We start from the raw sequence: 22,065 nt of genomic DNA, 5'->3' as shown, positions 1-22,065 counted from the left end.
TCATTTATCCAAATCACAGACTGGACCAGCACCTGATTATTAAGGAGAACATAAATAGGAAAACACATATATGTGAGTGTACCCGGGGCTGCACAACCCAAAAAAGTTCAAAATAAAATTGAAAGTTTCCCCAGGGGTTTTTTAGGCAGCAAAACATTAAAAAATTTGTACAGGTATGTTGAGTAAGTCAAGAATTGAAGTTATATTCAAATATACAGTATATATATTATAAAATACAAACTCTGGTTCACTTTACAAACAACAACATAAAACATCAATCATGGCAAAGAGGCCCCCAGGAGAACAGTTTGCCAATTGCATTTACAACATTAATATCCACATGAATACCCCAATGCATTTCGACCCATTCTCGTCTTCTTCAGGGGGACTTAGATTCTAGGGAAAATGTATCAAAAATAGAATTTAATGTAAAACATTTGACAGTATACAAAACATCATTACAAATTCTGTGTTCCCCTATCACAGAAACTTGATACTTTCTCATAGAGATAAATATCTTTTCCTAGGACTCCCTCCTAGCAGCTCCTCTACCCCTCCTCTGTGCAAGGTACATCCCCGCATGGGGATACCCGGTACAGCACCTCAGCACTCCATGCTGTCTTTCTTGTCTCCCCCTGGAAGTATGTGACCTCAGTTTATACGGGAAGCCTCCCCCCTGCCAACACCAAGAGATAATTGATCAGAGCTCCCCACATGAGCTGCCCGCCACTCAGATCTCAAGTCCAGCCTCTCTTCCAGAACAATTCTGCAAGCAGAGGAGGTATCTCTGAGCCAGAGTACAGGTGGCCACACCCCCACTATACTGACACTTCCATTCCCAGATCAAAAGACAACCAGGCCTGAAATATTACACAGGCCTGGCCAAATTTACTTGCACCCGGGTCATACAGCTAGAAAATTACTATCTAGCACCTACCTGAAAGTAGAGGGTGCTATATAAACATGTAATAACCTTAATATACTGCAGTAAACATGCGCTAATGTACCTTAATATACTGCAGTAAACAAGCGCTAAAGCACCTTATCCACTTAAGCACCAGACCAAACTGCAGCCAAAGGACCAAGCCCCTTTTTGAGATTCGGCACTGCATCGCTTTATCGCTTTAACTGACAATTGCGTGGTCATGTGACGTGGCTCCCAAACAAAATTGGCGTCCTTTTTTTTCCACAAATAGAGCTTTCTTTTGGTGGTATTTGATCACCTCTGTTTATTTTTTATTTTTTGCGCTATAAACAAAAATAGAGCGACAATTTTGAAAAAATACAATATTTTTTACTTTTTGCTATAATAAATATCCCCAAAAATATATAAAAAAAACATTTTTTTCCTCAGTTTAGGCCGATACGTATTCTTCTACATATTTTTGGTTAAAAAAATCGCAATTAGCGATTTATTGATTGGTTTGTACAGAAGTTATAGCGTTTACAAAATAGGGGATAGTTTTATAGCATTTTTTTTTTATTCTTTATTTCAATTTAAAATTTTACACTCACAATAAAAGCAATACAAAAAGGGTGACTAAAGCCGCGTACACACGTAGCGGTATGTCCGACGTACTTAGTCTGGCGGACTTCCGCCAGACTGTCCATCGGACTTTCCGAACGGGCTACTTGCCCACACACGGCACTTTTTGAGTGGACTAATACGCGTTTCCCCCCAACCCCAAAGCACCTTGTCCCCATGTTGATGAGGACAAGGGCCTCTTCCCGACAACCCTGGGCTTGGTTGTCGGGGTTTGCGGGCGGGGGGCTTATCGGAATCCGGGAGCCCCCTTTAATAAGGGGGCCCCCGGATACAGGCCCCCCACCCTATGTGAATGAGTATGGGGTACAATGTACCCCTACCCATTCACCTGTAAAATAAAAGTGCAAAAAAAAACACAACACACGAGATAAAATACTTTATTGCACAGCTCCGGGGGTCTTCCGTCTTCGGGGGTCTTCTCGCCGGACTCCACCGCTATCTTCTTGTAGCTCTTTTGCTAGCGGAGGAGTCCGTCTTTCTTCCTCGCCGCCGGCCTCTTCTTCCGACTTCGGGGGTCTTGTCCCCCTCTTCGGTTCTTCTGCCGGGCCACCGTGCCTTCTTATAGCTCTTTTATAAGCGGTGACCCGGTCTTCTGTCGCCGCCGCCGACTTCCGTTCTTCTTCTTCTTCTCCAGGAGATGTTGACTCGAAGATCTCTCCGGCTGCAATGCCAGGGACGCGCTGCGCTGCCACTTATATAGGGACAAGGGGCGGTGTCACATGGCTTTATGTCACATGGGTTGGTCACATGGGTTGATGTAACATGGGGACTGTGACATTGTAAGGGGGCGGGGTCACCATGTGACACCAACCCATGTGACATAAAGCTATGTGACACCGCCCCTTGTCCCTATATAAGTGGCAGCACAGAGCGTCCCTGGCATTGCGGCCGGATAGATCGTCGAGTCAACATCTCCTGGAGAAGAAGAAGAAGAACGGAAGGCGGCGGCGGCGACAGAAGACCGGGCCACCGCCTGTAAAAGAGCTATAAGAAGGCGCGGTGGCCCGGCAGCAGAACCGAAGAGGGGGACAAGACTCCCGAAGTCGGAAGAAGAGGCCGGCGGCGAGGAAGAAAGCCGGACTCCTCTGCTAGCAAAAGAGCTACAAGGAGATAGTGGAGGAGTCCAGCGAGAAGACCCCCGAAGACGGAAGACCCCTGGAGCTGTGCAATAAAGTATTTTATCTCGTGTGTTGTGTTTTTTTTGTACTTTTATTTTACAGGTGAATGGGTAGGGTACATTGTACCCCATACTCATTCACATAGGGTGGGGGGCCGGTATCCGGGGGCCCCCTTATTAAAGGGGGCTCCCGGATTCCGATAAGCCCCCCACCCACAGACCCCGACAACCAACGGCCAGGGTTGTCGGGAAGAGGTCCTTGTCCTCATCAACATGGGGACAAGGTGCTTTGGGGTGGGGGGCCGCGCGGCCCCCCCTTCCCAAGGCACCCCCCATGTTGAGGGCACGCAGCCTGGTACGGCTCAGGAGGGGGGCGCTCGCTCGTTTTAACTCTAATTATAGGTCTCTTGGGTTATCTCCCACACATATCTCCATGAGTTTTTAAAGTCCTCCCACCCCTTCCATTTATCCTTCTTATCCGCTTCCCTTTCCTCCTCCCTCTCTTTATCTTGCTTTATAATTTATTACATTTGTCCACTTACTTATCTTTTGGGCTTTCTGGTTTCTGCCAATTTTTTGGCATCAATATCTTGGCTTCATTTAATAATATTGGTACCAATGAGGCCCTATATAACCCCATCGGTCTATCCGTCTCATGGAATAGACAGGCCCATGGGTCAAAAGGGATAGATTCACCCGTTATCTCTTTTATCAATGTCAGAATCCTTATCCAATAGTCTCTTATGGTGGGACATTCCCACCATATATGAGCCATTGTACCAACCATTTTATATCCTCTCCAACAATCAGAGGAAGTTTCCGATTGATACCGGCTCAGTCTATCCGGAGTAAGGTACCATCTCGCTAAGCATTTATAATTAATTTCTCTCATCCTCGTATCCAGTGCCGTTCCGTGTGTCATTCTCAAAATATTACTTAGTCTAATACTCCTATTCCTCGTGCCTATTTCCTTTTCCCATTTCTTGATACATGGAGGAACCAGCGCCGTTCTCTTCCTCCAACCCCACTTTATAAATATAGGCAATACTATTTTTGATATTTCCTTTTGCTATCAACTTTTCCATTCCTGTATATGTCTTTTCTGAACGAATTGGGTCGGGTAATGTTTCCACAAATTTTTTCACCTGGTTATACCTCCATGTATCAAGTTTCCACCATTCTGTGTCACCTAATAAATTCTGAAAAGTGCAGATTTTTCCTTTTTCTACTATATCCTTCACTTGTACCTCTTTTTTTATCCAGTTTCCCCCAACCTCCCTCTTCCCAGGGGCAAAAAACACATTATCCTTTAAATAAATTAGTGGGGGATTATATTTCCATTTTTTTTGTGTATGTATCCTATCCCATATATTCAATGCAGTACAGGTGATTTCGTGTGTGTCCGGTCCTAATTCCCTAAAATGTGGTGGGTTCCATACTATGTGACCCAAATGTGTCCTACTCATACTAAATTCTATATCCCTCCATCTTTTTTCGCTATTCTCTCTTGTCCATTCTACTAAACGTGACACTACTACTGCAAAATAATATTTTTTTAAGTCGGGGGCAGCCAGGCCTCCTTTTTTCTTATTTAAACACAAAACGGCACTTGAAATGCATGGTCTTTTATTCTGCCATATATATCTGGGGATGATACCTTTTTAAAGTTGTAAAAAAAGATCGTGGAATCTTTAATGGGAGCATTTGAAATTTATAGAGGATTTTGGGAGCTATCATCATTTTTATCGCGTTTTTATACGGCCAAACCATGAAAGTGTGGATAATGACATTTTTTTAATTTCTCTCCTAATCTCATCTAAGAGCAGGATATAATTTATTAAATACATTTTCCTCAGAGTATCTGTTAGTCTAATCCCCAAGTACTTTATGTCCTGTTTCCAGATAAAGTAGAATTCTTTTCCTAATCTCTCTTCTTCTATCTTATTTATATTAATATTCAGTATTTCCGACTTCATGGGGTTTATTTTAAGATTAGAGAGGTCTCCATATTTTTCCAAAGCTTGTAGTAAATTAGGGAGCGATGTCCTAGGATGCGAAATGAAGAATAGCACATCATCGGCAAAAGCTGCCAATTTATGTTGTTCTTGATCCACTCTTATCCCCCTTATGTCCGCACTATTCCTTATATGGGCCAATAAAGGTTCAAGTGTCAATATGAACAATAAGGGAGACAAGGGGCACCCCTGCCTTGTTCCATTTCTCATCATAAACGGAGAGGATAAGGGCCCATTCACCTTCACCCTTGTTTGGGGACACCTGTACAATACTTTGATCCAACTTATCATCCTGGGTCCTATTCCCATCTCCTCCAGTACTTTCCACATAAAGCCCCAGTCTACCCTGTCGAAAGCTTTTTCAGCATCAATTGACAGGAATAGACTGGGGCTTCCTTCATTCTTGGCTGCCTGTATTAGCATCAAGGCCCGGACTCCATTGTCCCAGAACTCCCTACCTGATACAAAACCTACCTGGTCTGGGTGAACCAATGCACTAATCCTCTCTTTCAATCTATTTGCTAGTACACTAGCATAGAGTTTAGTGTCCGCATTTAATAATGCGATAGGCCTGTAGCTAGAGCACAAACTATCATCTTTCCCATTCTTTAATATTAATGTTATTGAGGCTAGCAACGCCTCTGTCCCCATGTTGCATTCTTTACCTACTTGGTTCCAGAATATACATAACCTAGGGACCAGGATGTCTTTAAACTTTTTTAAATATAGAGTTGTATACCCAACCGGGGGAGATTTTTTCAGAACATGATGTATTTCTTCCTCGGATATTGGCCTATCCATATACTCCCTATCCAACTCTGGTATTGTTTTTAGCGCACTATGCTCAAAAAACTCCCGTATCTTTGCATCCCCATTCCATCCTTCCATGTTCTGTCCTTCCTGACTTCCCTTCTTTATAGTATACAGGGCCTCATAATAGTTCCTAAATTCTTGTGCTATCTCTTTAGTAGTATATATAAAGTCCCCAACCCTATTCTGGATCTTCTCAATAAAATTGACTTCTCTTTTCTGCTTCACCTTCCTAGCTAGCTGCTTACCAGACTTATTTCCCCATAGATATTGATTCCGCAATATCCTATTTATCTCTTTCCTGACCATACTTTCCATAATGTCTTTTTGATTCCTCTCTTTTACCGAATAAAGGCCTGGAAGATTGCCTGTCAGGCCCCCCCCCCTGCTTTTTATGTTGTATTTCTAACCCGCGGATTTCTTCCGGTAAGAATTTTAATATTCATTTCACTTTCCCTTTTTTCCTGGCCCCTATCGAGATAAGGATCCCCTTTATATACGCCTTATGCGCTTCACAGAGGATATCAGCTGTCACTTAACCATTATCATTATTCAAAAAATAAACCTCTATCTCTTTCCGTATTTCGGCTTCTACCTCTGCATCCAATAATAAACTTTCATTAAGCTGCCACGTAAATGGTATCCTATGGATCCCCAGAATCCTCATCTCCATAGTGACCAGAGCATGGTCAGATACAGACATTATTTCAATATTAACCGCCCCCTAACTCCTCTAGTATTTTATGATCTACAAAAAAATAGTCCAGCCTTGAGTACGTCCCGTGCACTGGGGAAAAGAAGGTATAATCCCTAACTCCATCATGTTTAACCCTCCATGCATCCATTAATTGGGTTTGATGCAATTTAGCTTTTATCCATTTTATTTGTTCCTTACTCATCCCCTGTGCACGTGACGTACTGTCCAGCTTGGGGTCTAATCCAAAATTTAAATCTTCTGCCATGATGACCCTCCCTACCCTAAATTCCTTCAATATAGTCAGCATTCTATTTAGAAAACAGACCGGGTTCTTATTTGGACTGTATACATTTACCAGTGTAAATAGTGCATCTCCCAATCGACCTTTAATGAAGATATAGCGTCCTTCTGGATCAATCTTTCTGTCTAAGACCTTAAATTGAATCCTTTCCAATAACCCAATTGCCACCCCCTTTGCACCCCTTATTGTGGAGTCACTGTAGAACCAGGTGGGGTACTCTTTTGAATATATTTTAATATTTGTATAGTGAGTTAAGTGAGTCTCTTGTATAAATATTACATCTACAGATCGCTGTTTGATTTCTTTAAGGATTTTGAGTCTCTTCCCATACGATCCTAGGCCCCTCATGTTGTATGTCATACATTTTATTTCCATTTTCTACCTGGTTCCCCAGTGAGTCCCGCTCTTAACCAATTGGGATCTCCATCCACTCCTATCCACCCTCTCAATCCACATGATAATCTGGGTTACGTGCATGTCCACCCCTCCATTCCCCCCACTTCCCACCCCCCCATCACGACCTTTCCGGTCCTATATCTCGCGTTAGGCATCTTATCTAATGCCAACGGAGATACCTACCCCAGAGGGTGGGGCTCAGACCATGCCGACTTGTAATTCATGCTCTACTGGACTCGCCCTATAAAACAGAAGGAGTCCATAAGAGCATCACTGTCTTTTCTTCTTTTTTTTTTCTTTTGAGCAGTTCTTCCACCTCCCACTTATCATTCGATAATCTCCATGTTTTCAGCCCACATCTCCCCCCTCCTCCCAAAAAAAAAAAACACAAGGAGGGGAGGGAGGGGGAGACGAGCCCACATGAATGAATATCTCCCGTCTACACACTCACCCACCTTTATAAGATTTAAAAAATTTGCTTTTTATTATTCCCTCTCCCTACTCCCCCCTCTGAGCACACTAGGAACCGCGATTTCCAGATTCCTGTAAAACTCATCCAGCTCATCCATGGGTTTCAACCTGAACGACCTCCCTTCTTTAAATACCACTAAAGCTGACGGAAACCCCCAACTGTATTTCAAATTGGCAGTCCTCAGTTGCCCCAAAAGGGGCTTTAATCTCCTTCTCCATGACAAAGTTTCTGCCGATAAGTCCGAAAAGACTTGTATTTCAGTTCCATCGTATTGTAAAGATGGGACCCCTCTAAGTTTGGTCCAGATTTTATGTTTATCTTCAAATGTATGGAACTTCACTATAACGTCCCGGGGTATGTCCTCTCTCATTCCAGGGGGTTTCCTAATTCTGTGGGCTTGGTCTATTCTTAAATCCTCTCCATCCCCCCCCATTAGTGGCTGGAAAATCCTTTTTATTTTCCTCGTCAGATCTTCTCCCTGCTGTTCTGGGATTGATCTAATATGCAAATTTTGGCGCCTGCTATGGTTTTCCTGTCCCTCCAATTTATATAAAATGTCCTTTTGCTTTCTCTGTAAAACCTCCACTTGGTTTTTCAGGCCCCTTAATTCTTGTGCTTGTATTTCTAACTTTTCCTGTATTTCTTCCACTCTCCTTAGAAGGTGGGACATGTCGCTTCTGATGTTATTTATTTCCAGCTTAATAGCGGCTTCTAAATTACTGAACATTTTCAACATTTCAAATTCTGACTTTGTCGATAGCTTTGTCATCTCCCCCTTTTCTCCCATATCCTCTGCCTCTACCCGAGCTCCCGTACCCTCCATCTCAAATTCTTCCCGAGCTTGATTTTCCTGTTTTATCCTTTGTTTCTCTAACTCTCTCTTTTTTTCTTTTGTGGTTAGTTGTTTTTTTTTCCATCCCTGGACTCCTTGAATTGCCCTCCTTAAGGTATTTCTGACTTGAACTTGTGTTTAAACTTTCCCGCTGGTTCTTGGAGTCCGTCCCCCTCTGTGCTCGGCCCTTCATATTGATTTATTACTCCTGATACTGTTTATATTTATTCCCTTTGCCTTTCTCCCTCCTACCCATTTCTAGGGGTGGAACATCTTTAGTTCAATCTGAACCCCCCTTTAGTAATAATGAGGAAGCCACTCGCAATATAATATGGTAATTAATAAGCTGTGATTTACTCGCAGACTAAACACCAGATGGTACTTTAGGTCAGGTATCACCGATCTTCAAATTTCATCATTACAATTTCAGCTATATTTTTTCAGCAGGGAAGGAAGGCGGGGGGGTCCGTTTGGCGGTCAAGGGGGGGGTAAAAGGTGGTCAGTGATCCGGCGGTCAGTAGTAACACATGGGGGCTGCCCAGGCAGAGTATAAGTCAGAGCTTCCCGGACTCTCACCCCGCTCAGCCGCTTCTCCAGCACGCCGCTCGCCTCCGCCTGTCAGCTCTCTCCGCACAGCTCTCTCGCTCTCCCAGAGCCACACTCACTCAGCTTGTTTGGCATCGCCTGGCCCCTCCCCTCTATCTCAGAGCGGCATGTCACGTCCGCACGCCGCCCTGCATCCTCCTCTGAAATGACTCTATATATAGCATTTTTATTAATATTTTTTTTTACAAGTAATGGCGGTGATCAGCGATTTTTATTGTGACTGTGACATTATGGCTGACAGATGTTTGGAACCATTGTCATTTATACAGCAATCAGTGCTATTTAATTGCACTGATTCCTGTGTAAATGACACTGGCAGTGAAGGAGTTAACCACAAGCGGGCAGTGTAGTGTTATGTATGACGTTATGTGTTTTTTTTATTGTAGGGGGTGTGGCCTAGCATGTGACATCACTGATCGTCCTTGCCTATAAAAGGGAAGAGACGATCGGTGACAGCCACACAGGGAAGCATGGGGAGAGGTTTGTTTACAATATAAAAAGAAGAGCTGCGCTCAAAAACAAAAAAGTGTTCTAAATTAAAACTTCATGCAATTAACACCATGAGTTATCAATAAAAAATTTAAGTGGGCGTGAATATCAAATGATGTATAATTTGAATTAAATGAAAATAAAGAATCCTGTAATAAAAAAATCATACAAGAGTGATCACCTATGTCAAAATTGACGTAAAGATCTCATCTAATCAGACCTAACAAAAATCTGCAGATGCCGAAAAGTGAATAACACAAAATTAATATATGTGCCGTCATGTAATCACACTTCTAACTTCATAATCCACAAAAACACAAACACAAATAAATGCAATATAAAGTGAAATAGACAGGAGAGATTAGTCCATTAAAGTCCCAACGGTTGATGTTAATCAGCAAGTGATGTTAATTCATTTAGAGTGAAAAATGGGAAACTGACACCCACATCACTTCGTGAGGAAAGCAATCCAAAAGAAGCACCTCCACCGATAAGGAGAAAAGGGGGGGCCGCTTACCGGAACTTGAGATCTCAGTATTACCTGAGATCAAAAGGGCACATAAGTCAAAGATCTGGCTGAGCCATCACTGGAACCACACTGGACTGAGCCTGGAGCTAAAACGAAGAGCTCTTGCCTGTCGAGAGCCAGGGAAAAGACCTTTTGTTTAGTTTACAACAGACCTCTCCTCATTCTTCAGCTCTGTGACCTGATCACGGGACACCAGCGGCAATCGGGTCCACTGGTCCCGCGGCCACGGAGCACAGGACCAGGTTGGGAGCGCGCCACCGGCGTGTGTACCCGACCCACGGCTGGGCACTTAAAAAGCAACGTACAAAAAAGCTTGTGCCCAGCCGTGCCATTCTGCCGACATACATCGGCGTGAGGCGGTCCTTAACCACTTAAGGGCCGCCGCATGCCAATGTACATCATCAGAATGGCATGTACAGGCACAAGCACGTACATGTATGTGCTTGCCTTCCAGCGGGTGGGGGGTCTGATTCGCTTCAGGAGCGATCCGGGATGAGGGGATGGCCGTTGGTTTCTGGCCACCCCCTCTCGATCGCTCCTGGCGAATGAGAAGCTTCCTCTTGCTGTGTATAGTAAACACAGGCAGGGAGGAAGTGATGTCATTCTCCTCGGGGCAGTCTTTTTGACCGGACTACGAGGAGAACACTGAAATTAAGTGCACCAAACACTACACTGACATGTAGGCACACATAAGCAGACAAACCCCCGATCACCCACCCGATCACCCCACCCCCTCCCAGTCAGTGTCACTGATTGCAGTGATCATTTATTTACTGATCACTGCATTCAGTTTCAGTTGTGACAGTAAAAAGTGTCAGGGCAGTATCAGGCACCCCCTGATTGCCCTTAGAGTTAACCCTTTCACCCCCTTTTGCCAGTGTCACTAAGCGATCGTTTTTCTGATCGCTGCATTAGTGTCACTGGTGCCGCTAAGTAGCTAGTTATTTTTTTAGGTTCACCGCCAGGTTTTTATAGCGCTAGGTACCCCCATATACTACCCAATTATGTTTTTAACCCCCTGATTGCCCCTAGTTAAACCTTTCACCCCCTTTTGCCAGTGTCACTAAGCGATCATTTTTCTGATCGCTGCATTAGTGTCACTAGTGCTGCTAGGTAGCTAGTTATTTTTTTAGGTTTACCGCCAGGTTTTTATAGCGCTAGGTACCCCCATATACTACCCAATAAAGGTTTTAACCCCCTGATTGCCCCTAGTTAACCCTTTTACCAGCGATCACCGTATAAGTGTCACTGGTGACGCTGGTTAGCCAGTTAGTTATTTAGGTTCCCCGTCAGGTTTTTATATAGCGTCCGGGACCCCCATATACTACCTAATAAAAAGTTTAACCCCCTGATTGCCCCTAGTTAACCCTTTCACCAATGATCACCGTATAAGTGTTACGGTTGACTCTGGTTAGTTAGTTTGCTTTTTATAGCATCAGGGCACCCACCATTTATTACTCAATAAAGGTTTAACCCCCTGATCACCCGGCGGGTGATATCAATTAGGTTTTAGGGTCAGGGTCTGCGTCGCCCCAGGCAGCACTAGGTTAGTGCCAGTACCGCTAACACCCATGCGCAAAGCATAAACCTCCCGTAGTGGTATAGAATCTGAACAGATCAATATCTGATCTGATCAGATCTATACTAGCGTCCCCAGCAGTTTAGGGTTCCAAAAAAACGCATCGTTAGCGGGAACAGCCCAGATACCTGCTAGCACCTGCGTTTTGTCCCCCCGCCCAGCCCACTAAACACATAACTGCAGCGATCGCAGAGTCAGGCCTGATCCCTGCGATCGCTAACAGTTTTTTTTGGTAGCATTTTATATTTAAATCCGGAAGGCAGTGCTTGGGTTTTCGGGGTCCCATACATGGCTAGGCTCTCAAAAAGTCCCCCACATGTGGTATCCCCGTACTCGGGAGCAGCAGCAGAATTTATTTTGGGGTGTAATTTGACTTATGCCCATAGCATGTGTGAGCAATATATCATTTAGTGACAACTTTGTGCAAAAAAAAAATTGTAATATTCCTGCAACTTGTGGCAAAATGTAAAATATTTCATGGACTCAACATGCCTCTCAGTAAATAGCTTGGGGTGTATACTTTCCAAAATTGGGGTCATTTGGGGGATGTTTTGTGCTATTTTGGCATTTTATAGCCTTCGAAACTGTGATAGGTAGTCAGGAGTGAAAGCCAAAATTTGGACCCTTAGAAACCCTGAAGGCAGTGATTGGTTTTCGGGGTGCCGTACGCAGCTAGACTCCCAAAAAGTCCCACATATGTGGCATCCCCATACTCCGGAGAAGCAGCAGAATATATTTTGGGGTGCAATTCCACATATAACTATAGCATGTGTGAGCAATATATCATTTAGTGACAACTTTTTGTAAACTTTTTTTTTGTTTTGTTTCATTATTCAATCACTTGGGACAAAAAAAATAATATATTCAATGGGCTCAACATGCCCCTCAGCAATTTCCTTGGGGTGTCTACTTTCCAAAATGGGGTCATAGGGGGGGGGGTTTGTACTGCCCTGCCATTTTAGCACCTCAAGAAATGAGATAGGCAGTCATAAATTAAAAGCTGTGTAAATTCCAGAAAATGTACTCTAGTTTGTAGACGCTATAACTTTTGCGCAAACCAATAAATATATGCTTATTGACATTTTTTTACTAAAGACATGTGGCTGAATACATTTTGCCCTAAATGTTTGACTAAAATTGAGTTTATTAGATTTTTCTTATAACAAAAATTAGAAAATATATTTTTTTCTCAATTTTCGGTCTTTTTCCATTTATATCGCAAAAAAAAAAAAATCGCAGAGGCAATTAAATACCATCAAAAGAGAGCTTTATTTGTGGGAAGAAAAGGACGAAAATTTTGTTTGGGTACAACATTGCATGACCGAGCAATTACCAGTTAAAGCAGCGCAGTGCCAAATTGTAAAAAGACCTCTGGTCCTTAGGCTGAAAATTGGTCCGGGGCTGAAGTGGTTAAGTGGTTAATATCCTGCAGTAAACACCCCCTGAAACACTAAACTATAAAAGTGAATGGTCGCACTAACACTGCACTATCACTATTTTCACTCTACACTGTAGCACACTAACTTGCTAGTAGCAATGAACAGAGCCCTTTTCTATCTCTCCGCTCCAATATCACACTCCAACTCTATTCCTTACACTTATTCAGAACACAATCAGATCACTTCTGTATATTTATATATGGTCAGAATATGGAGAACTTTACTCTGACATGTTACATGTAACATAGGATTTGTTATATTCTGTTGTGTGGACATAATTGTAATGTGTAGTTGGGTGTATGTGAAATGTCAGCTTCAATCATACATGACTCAGAGCCATCATCTTATATTCCTCTCTATAGGTGAGGGTCTGCCGGATCAGATTCTGCTGGATGAATTCGGACATTCCCTGACCCCGGAGCTGAAAGGTAAATAAAACCCATAGTGTATCTATCACAGGAATCACTTTGTGTAAGGTGCGGAGATGGTGTTGGAATAATTACACTTCCTTTGTACCATCTACTCCACTGAGGACTTCTAGATCTGAATCTTTAGAAATTATAATGATGATCGATGTACACGGATTATACTGGATCTGGGGTCTGTCTTCTATTACCAGGTTCATAGTTCTTGAACACTAAATTGTATTCCATTTTATTCCACGGCTAGAAGCTCATTGCAGGAAATGGATCTATAAAACGTGTTCTCACCAATGGACCACTGTATTCTGTATTGCCCTTTATAAATTGTAGCCTGACAACTTCAGATGTCAGAATGCTTCTATCTGTGTGAGGTATTGTGACATCATAACCCAGCAGATGTGATTGTGAATAATACTATATGATCACCATGTCAGAGATGTCATAGTGATCACAGGACTGGGAATCCTGATGATTTGTTCCTGAATGATGGAAGAGATTTGGATGTGACTTAATAATCAGAAACATACAAAGATGTACATTCCTAGTTCTCTTCTGTAATATCACTTAACCGCTTTCCACCCGCCCTATGGCCGAATGACGGCCTTAGAGCGGGCGGCTTCCTTCGCCTGGCCGTCCCTGGACGGCCTGGTGTTTACTTCCGCAATGCGCGCTGCCGCGGGCGCGCATCGCGGAAGTTCTGTGTTTGCCGTGTCCCCCAGGGACAGGCAAACACAGATCGCTGTAAACGGCCAAACACAGCGGCCGTTTACAGCGTGATCGGCGTGTCCAATGGGAGATGATCTCATATGTAAACATATGAGATCATCTCTCAGCGCCGCTCTCCCTCCTCACACAGACAGCGTGTGAGAGGGGAGAGAAGAACGGCTGCAGCAGCCGTCAGTGTAGAGAAGAAAAAAAAAAAAGTGTAAAAAAAAAGTTTAAAAAAAAAGTGCCATCCTGCCCCAGTGCCATCCTGCCCCAGTGCCATCCGCCCCAGTGCCATCCGCCCCAGTGCCATCCTGCCCCAGTGCCATCCGCCCCAGTGCCATCCACCCCAGTGCAATCCACCCCACCCCAGTGCCACCTGCCCGCAGTGCTATCTGTCCCCAGTGCCACCTGTTGTCAGTGCCATTTGTCCCCAGTGCCATCTGTCATCAGTGCCACGTATAAGTGGCATCTGTCATCAGTGCCACGTGTTATTAGTGCCACATAGTGCCATCTGTCATCAGTGCCACGTATTAGTGCCATCTGTCATCAGTGCCACGTATCAGTGCCATTTGTCAGTGCCACCTGTCAGTGTCATGTGCCATCTGTTGTCAGTGTCACGTGTCATCAATGCCACTTATCAGTGCCATCTGTCATCAGTGTCACGCGTCATTGGTGCCACGTATTAGTGCCATCTGTCACCGGTGGCACATATTAGTGCCACGTATTAGTGCCATGTGTCATCAGTGCCACGTGTCATCATTGCCACGTATTAGTGCCACGTGTCATCAGTGCCACGTATTAGTGCCACGTGTCATCAGTGCCACGTATTAGTGCCACGTGTCATCAGTGCCACATATTAGTGTCATCTGTCATCAGTGCCACATATTAGTGCCATCTGTCATCAGTGCCACGTGTCATCAGTGCCACGTATAAGTGTCATCATTGCCACGTATCAGTGCCATCTGGTATTTCAAAAGTGTAATAAGTAGTCAACAAGTTAGATGTGTAATTTATGCTTCTAGAACACGTGATGGCGCTCCCTGCATGTTGGGCCTCTCTATGTGGCCAGGCTGTGAAAAAGTCCCACACATGTGGTATTGTAATACTCAGGAGGAGTAGCAGAATTTTTTGGGGGGTGTCATTTGTGGTATACACATGCCACGTGAGAGAAATAACCTATTACAATGACAATTTTGTGGAGAAAAATAAAAAAAATGAAAAATCTTCATTTTGCAAAGAATTGTGGGAAAAAAATGACAACATCAAAAAGCTCACCATGCCTCTTACTAAATACCTTGGAATGTCTACTTTCCAAAAAGGGGTCATTTGGGGGGTATTTGTACTTTCCTGACTTGTTCGGGTCACAAGAAGCGAGATCGGCCACCAGTACATCAGATGTGATCAATTTTGTGCGATTCGCACCACAGCTTGTAGACTCTATAACTTTCACAAAGACCAAATAATATCCACTAATTTGGGTTATTTTTACCAAAGATATGTAGCAGTATAAATTGTGGCCAAAATTTATGAAGACAAATTAATAATTTGCATAATTCTGTCACAGAAACAAAGAAATATGCGTTTTTTTTCAAAATTTTCGGTCTTTTTTCATTTATAGCGCAAAAAATAAAAACCCCAGAGGTGATCAAATACCACCAAAAGAAAGCTCTATTTGTGGGAAAAAAAGGACACAAAATTAATTTGGGTAAAGTGTTGCATGACTGAGTAATTGTCATTCAAAGTGTGAGAGCACCGAAAGCTGAAAATTGGTCTGGTCAGGAAGGGTGTTTAAGTGCCCAGTAAGCAAGTGGTTAAAGTGGTTCTAAAGGCTGAAGATTTTGTTTACCTTCTATGAAGATAAAGGAAAATTTCTCTTATGTTCATTGACGGACACAGCCTCTTCTTTATCCAGGACCAAACATGGTTTTATAGCAACACTTACAGGAGTAGAACACTAGGCAGAAAAAACATTGGCACCTCCTATGGACAGTCTTCCCTGGTCTTAAAACCCTTCTCTACTATAGGCCCCCAGACATTGTGCCTAGTGCCAGGAGTATGGATGTATTGTTTTATGCTGGGAATTTGTTTTTCCTTCAGATTTTTTTCATGTGGGGATCTTCTATTAACTGTCAGATCACCTCAGTTTGACCAGCGAGATCACACAGACCGCTAGCTCTGCTCTCAGTTGACAGCGACTATGCCCCATCCTGGACTGGGGTGGCCAGTGAGTTAAATGTCTCATGTGGACACATATGACTGGGCACCTATCCAGCATAGGTTCATATGGCTGCCATGTGGCTATTTTTGGCTGGCAGTTATTTTCCCGGAACCACAGCCACCATTTTACCTTCACTTTTGGAGACATTCTGCATTTGCCATGCTCAGTGCCCATTTTCCCTTAGACCAAGTGCCAGAATGGGCTGAGAGAGCTGGCTCAGGGTGGTCATGAATTGCCATTTTCTTGTAGCCCACAGAAGTGGCCTTCCCTTGGCTTCTGGGGGTCAGAGGACTTGGGAGTGGCCCCTAGCACCTGGTGGTTCAGTTCTGAGTGGTACACAGTGGCAGAGACATGTTGCTGACTTCTAGCAGCATATGGCAGCCTGTGGGGAGTCCTCCCCTGGTATCCCTCTATTTCCTTCTCTGCTGGGCAGCCTGGGGGTGGTCTCTTTCCTTTACCTTGGGGTCCCTAGTTGCAGTAGCACCTGTCGGGTAGTGCTATTCCTATGGAGTTTCAGGGGCTTGCTATCCCCTGGACCCCTCCTGTAGGTGGCAGTCCTGTTCCTGTAGACATGCTGATGGATAATCTCACTTGTGTATGTGGCTGTCGCATACCTTGTGTCAGAGCCTGACATGTAAAGTTAGGTAAAGTTGATCCAGGGAAAATCCGATCGCCTATTGGGGGATCAGGAAGGAATTTTTTTCCCCTGCTGTAGCAAATTGGAGCATGCTCTGCTGGGTTTTTTTTTCGCCTTCCTCTGGATCAATTGTGGGCATAAAATTGGGTATCTGGATTGTACGATTATTTTTTATTTTATTTATTTGTTTTTAAGGTTGAACTGGATGGACTTGTGTCTTTTTTCAACCTGACTAACTATGTAACTATGTAACTATGTAGAGGGAGGTCTCTCATGCAGACCCGGGCTAAAGAATACTGATGTTGCTACAGTGCTCATGATGGCATGGGGGAACCTCCTTTCCGTTACATTGCTTTCCACCAGGGTGGTTAGCGGCTCCTAAGCATTCCAACATCAGGCATCTGCTTATCAAATTTTTTTGTAAATCACCGTAAAATCCCTTTCTCTGAGTTCATTGATGGACACAGCACCCACCCCTCTATGGAGTTTTGTGACTGACTGGAGGCCTGTAGCAGAGAGGGAGTTTTATACCCGGAGAGGACTGCCCATAGGAGGTGCCAAAGTTTTATTCTACCTAGTGTCCTACTCCTGTAAGTGGGGCATTAAAACCCTGTATGGTCATGGATAATGAAGAAGATGCTGTGTCCATCAATGAACTCAGAGAAAAGGATTTTACGGTGAGCAACAAAAAATCCTTGATTTTTGTGTACTTCATGATATTTGTGCATCAAATAGTAACTGATTTGTTTTGTGTCTATGCATTGAACCTGCAATAATTAAAGCAGTTAAACACAGCTCACGTGTTATGATGTGAATGAGCCCCGGTGTTCATAGTCTGGGTACAGGTGCACTTTAACCACTTGCCGACCAACCGCCACAGTTTCACTGCGGCAGAATTGCACGGCTGGGCAAAACAACATTATGTTATGTTGCTTCGCCCTGTGGCCACCAGGGGTGTGTGCCGCCAGAGGCACTCGTGCAGCCGACACCCACCCTGGAGCTGATGCGAGTGCCCGGCGGGCATGATGACCACCGGGCTCCTGCGATCACTCGTGATACAGCGAGAACTGGGATCTGTGTGTGGAAACACATAGATCCCGGTTCTCTGAGGGGAGAAGAAACAGATTGAATGTTCACATAAAGTATGAACAGCGATCTGTCATCTCCCCTAGACACTAGAACACAGTTAACCCCTTGATCGTTCCCCAGTGTTAACCCCTTCCCTGCCAGTGAAATTTTTACAGTAATCGGTGCATTTTTATAGCACTGATCGCTGTATACATGCCAAGGGTCCCAAAATGTGTCAAAAGTGTCCGCTATAATGTCGCAGTCCCAATAAAAATCACAGATCGCTGACATTACTAGTAAACAAATGCTATAAATTTGGGCTGTGTAAATTAAAGATTAATTCCTTGATTAATTATTAATTTTTTTGATCGATCAAAATACTCACATCTCCACCACCTTCCGGGTCTTCAAGGAGTTCCATCGGACATCCTGTGACGTCATGGACATCGATGTCACCGGACTCCTCCCCCTTCCCCAAGTGCCTCCTTCTGCTAACAAAGGGAAGGGGGAGAAGTCTGGTGATGTTGAAGTTCTGATTGAACGTAACACGTACGGGGGAGGAGCTACACATGACGTCACCCACTGCTGCTCTATGGAACTAATACGATTGTTGGCTTTACATGCTGTGTTTTTATCATCTTTATGTGAGTAGTTTGTGTTTGAACACAAAAATGAAATCTACTTAAGCAGTGAGCACTTAGATCTTTTCTTTCTACCCATGACCTGCCTGGCATCCTTGCTGAGATCTAAGGAGACATGAGAGAAGTTTATGGTCCGTGTTAACCCTTTTGATACCCGCTTGCATGGCCACCTGTTTGCACAGGAGTCCATGCCATAAGGTGAGAGGGATTAGTTAGACCGGGGGGGGTTGTCACGCTACTGTGTAAAAAAATAAATACTTACGTCAGTGCTACAGTTTGAATTTAGAACGTATTTGTGTGAACCGTGAAGTTAAGTCATGGATTGTGAAAACTAGCTAGTGTCGGGTGATTGTATATAGTGTATACCACATTTACCACTGACTAATGTAAAGTTGCAATGCAAGGAGATCCGCTAGTAGTTGGATCTGTATGTGTGTTATAATTAATCGAAATTAGTCAATTAATCAATTAAGAAAACAATCGATTAGTTGAACACAAACATGTTAATCAGTAACAGCCCTACTATAAATCTATCCCCTATCTATCTACCAAAAATATGTAGAAGGATACAGAATACAGAGATAGTGACACATGTGACAGGCTCAGCAGCAGGGAAGTAGGAGGAGGAAGAAGGACACCGGTCAGGGCGGCACGGCTATGATGCTGGAGATGTTCTGGTTGGGACAGCTAAAAACAACAAAAAAACAAGGCTTTACTCACCCTCGGGAGAGTTGGGACGGTGTCACCCCTCTAGTGGGTGTCACCCAGGTGTGGACTTCACCACTCTAGCGATGCCACTAAGCCATGGCAGTGGGGGGTTTACACAAACTTCAGTGACTATGCAAAGTTATAAAATAAAGAATAAGGTGCTATACATGTTCATATAAAAAAGGGGCAGAGGATCCGTCATTTCCGGGTCCATATTTTATACCCCACACCAGGCTTTGCCCCTTTGGAGTGAGACTTTTATCCATGTCTCCTGTGGAGTTACTTTTTTATTTTATTATCTTCATACTGAGCACTGATGGTGGAAGATCTAGAAGTTTTTTCTCTGAGTATTCCGTTTTGGTGTTGGGATTTATTCACTTATGGACTTTATGCTTGCTTATGTTCTCATTAACTGCTTCAGCCCCGAAAGATTTTACCCCCTTCCTGACCAGAGCACTTTTTGTGATTCGGCACTGCGTCGCTTTAACTGACAATTGCACGGCCGTGCGACGCTGTACCCAAACAAAATTTACGTCCTTTTTTTCCCACAAATAGAGCTTTCTTTTGGTGGCATTTGATCACCTCTGTGGTTTTTTATTTTTCGCGCTATAAACAAAAAGAGCGACAATTTTGAAAAAAATTCAATATTTTTGACTTTCTGCTATAATAAATATCCCCTAAAAATATATAAAAAAAATATTTTTTTCCTCAGTATAGGCCAATATGTATTCTTCTACATATTTTTGGTAAAAAAAAATCCCAATAAGCGTATATTGATTGGTTTGTCCAAAAGTTATAGCGTCTACAAAATATGGTATAGTTTTATGGCATTTTTATTATTCATTTTTTTTACTAGTAATGGCTAGGGATGGGCTGTCTGTTCGCCCATTAACTGAATAGCAAACAATTTGGGGTGCTTGCGGCAAATTTAAAAGCCGTGAAACACCCTTTAAAAGTCTATGGGAGAAATTGAAAGTGCTTATTTAAAAGGCTAATATGCAAGTTATTGTCATAAAAAGTGTTTGGGGACCCGGGTCCTGCCCCAGGGGATATGTATCAATGCAAAAAAAGTTTTAAAACTGTTTTTTCGGGAGCAGTGATTTTTTTAATGCTTAACCTCCCTGGCGGTATGATTATTTCGGATTTTAGGTGCTAAAAGCGGTACAATTATTTTGCATGAAAATTTGGCATTTTATATTGTAGTCCTGTAAGGGCCGGTTCACACAGGGGGCGACACGAGGCGACACGACTTGCCGTGCCGCGACCTGACAAGTTGCCCCCGTTCTGTACAATGGAACCGTTCTAAGAGGAGCGACTTGAGTCGCTCCGACTCAGAAAAAAGGTTCCTCTACTACTTTTGGGCGACCTCGGGGCGACTTGCATTGACTTCTATACAGAAGTCATTTGCAAGTCGCCGCTGAGGTCGCGGCAGGTCGCGGCGAGGCAAGTCGTGTCGCCTTGCATCGCCCCCTGTGTGAACCGAGCCTTATTCTTAGGAATAACTCACTTAAATCTGTTCAAACCAGAGTCTAGCAGACATCCTGATAAATATCCATGATAAAGTTTGAAAAATGAAATCATATATTATAATATAATAAATAACTATAAATAATTATACCAAATAATAAAAATTATTCAATAATGTAATCAAATCAAAAACACTGAAATTTGCTCAGTTGCAGAATTGTCGCTGTCATTACTTTTCAGTATTTGATGACGGATCTCCCCCACAAATCACTATCACTCAATTCTGCGAGTGATTCTAATTTATTATCACTGTTTTCTAGCTGGTCTAAAATAATTTTTGATGTAAAGGCACAGTTTTGGTTGCTATGGACAATCTCCAGTTTCCAGGCATAAAGAACAGTTTTTATAATATAAAACTGCATGCAGGACACTGGGCAGAACACTAGGGACCAAGGGGATGTGAAATAATTACATATAGCAATGTAATCTAGCAATAATAATACTGTATGTATACTGTGTGTTTCACTTTTTGAATTTGGCGCCGATCTCCGTCCCCGTGCGTCGCAACGCTCGCAGGGAAGGTAGATCGGCTCCGTAATGAATCGATCGGAGGGCGAGCCGCTCGTACAGCACAGGGACATCGCTGGATCCAAGGGAGAAGGTAAGTAAACCTTCTCCTGCATTCAGCGATGCGGTCCCGAGTCTGGCTCGTGGTTACCGCTTTTGGTACAAAACTTCCACCCCGAGCCAGACTCGGGAATACTGCCAGGGGGTTTAAAGTGAAACAATAAAAGTGAAATATTCCTTCAAATTTCGTATCTGGGGGTGTCTATAGTATGTCTGTATAGTAGCGCATGTTTCCTGTGTTTAGAACAGTCCCTGCACAAAATGTAATTTCTAAAGGAAAAAAACTAATTTAAAACTACTTGCGGCTATTAATGATGAAAGTCATTGAAAAAAAAAAGGTATGGGGGTCCCCCCAAATTCCATTACCAGGCCCTTCAGGTCTGGTATGGATATTAAGGTGAACCCTGTGCCATTTTTTTTTCAATTGTGTAGGGGTCCCCCCTCAAAATCCATACCAGACCCTTCAGGTCTGATATGGATTTTAAGGGGAACCCCGTGCCAAATTGAAAAAAAACTGGTGTGGGGTTCCCACCAAAAATCCATTCCAGACCCTTATCTGAGCACACATCCTGGCAGGCCGCAGTAAAAGAGGGGGGATGAGAGAGATCCCCCCTCCTGAACCGTACCAGGCCACATGCCCTAAACATTGGGAGAGTCCTTTAGGGTAGCCCCTCCAAAGCACCTTGTCCCCATGTTGATGGGGAGGAGGGACTCATTCCCACAAACCTTGCCCGATGGTTG

At 43.5% G+C, this 22,065-nt stretch overlaps 2 protein-coding genes across 2 annotated transcripts in view; both read left to right on the top strand.

Annotated features, from left to right (window-relative positions):
- LOC143942156 (uncharacterized) overlaps positions 1–22,065 on the top strand; it is a 1,285,630-nt gene that overhangs the window by 467,883 nt on the left and 795,682 nt on the right. The gene's annotated exons all lie outside the window — the stretch shown is intronic.
- The window catches only part of LOC143942639 (uncharacterized), a 125,333-nt gene that overhangs the window by 88,878 nt on the left and 14,390 nt on the right, over positions 1–22,065 (top strand). Inside the window, exon 5 of the mRNA XM_077464003.1 lies at positions 13,191–13,256. Coding sequence (XP_077320129.1) covers positions 13,191–13,256 — 66 coding nt within the window. The remainder of the gene's footprint in view (positions 1–13,190; positions 13,257–22,065) is intronic.

The sequence above is a fragment of the Lithobates pipiens genome, unplaced genomic scaffold (genome assembly GCF_037356315.1).
Source record: "Lithobates pipiens isolate NorthernLeopardFrog02 unplaced genomic scaffold, aLitPip1_a1.2 Scaffold_30, whole genome shotgun sequence".
Taxonomy (NCBI): domain Eukaryota; kingdom Metazoa; phylum Chordata; class Amphibia; order Anura; family Ranidae; genus Lithobates; species Lithobates pipiens.
Note: the sequence above shows the minus strand (reverse complement) of the source record. Positions and strands in the feature narration are given on the sequence as shown.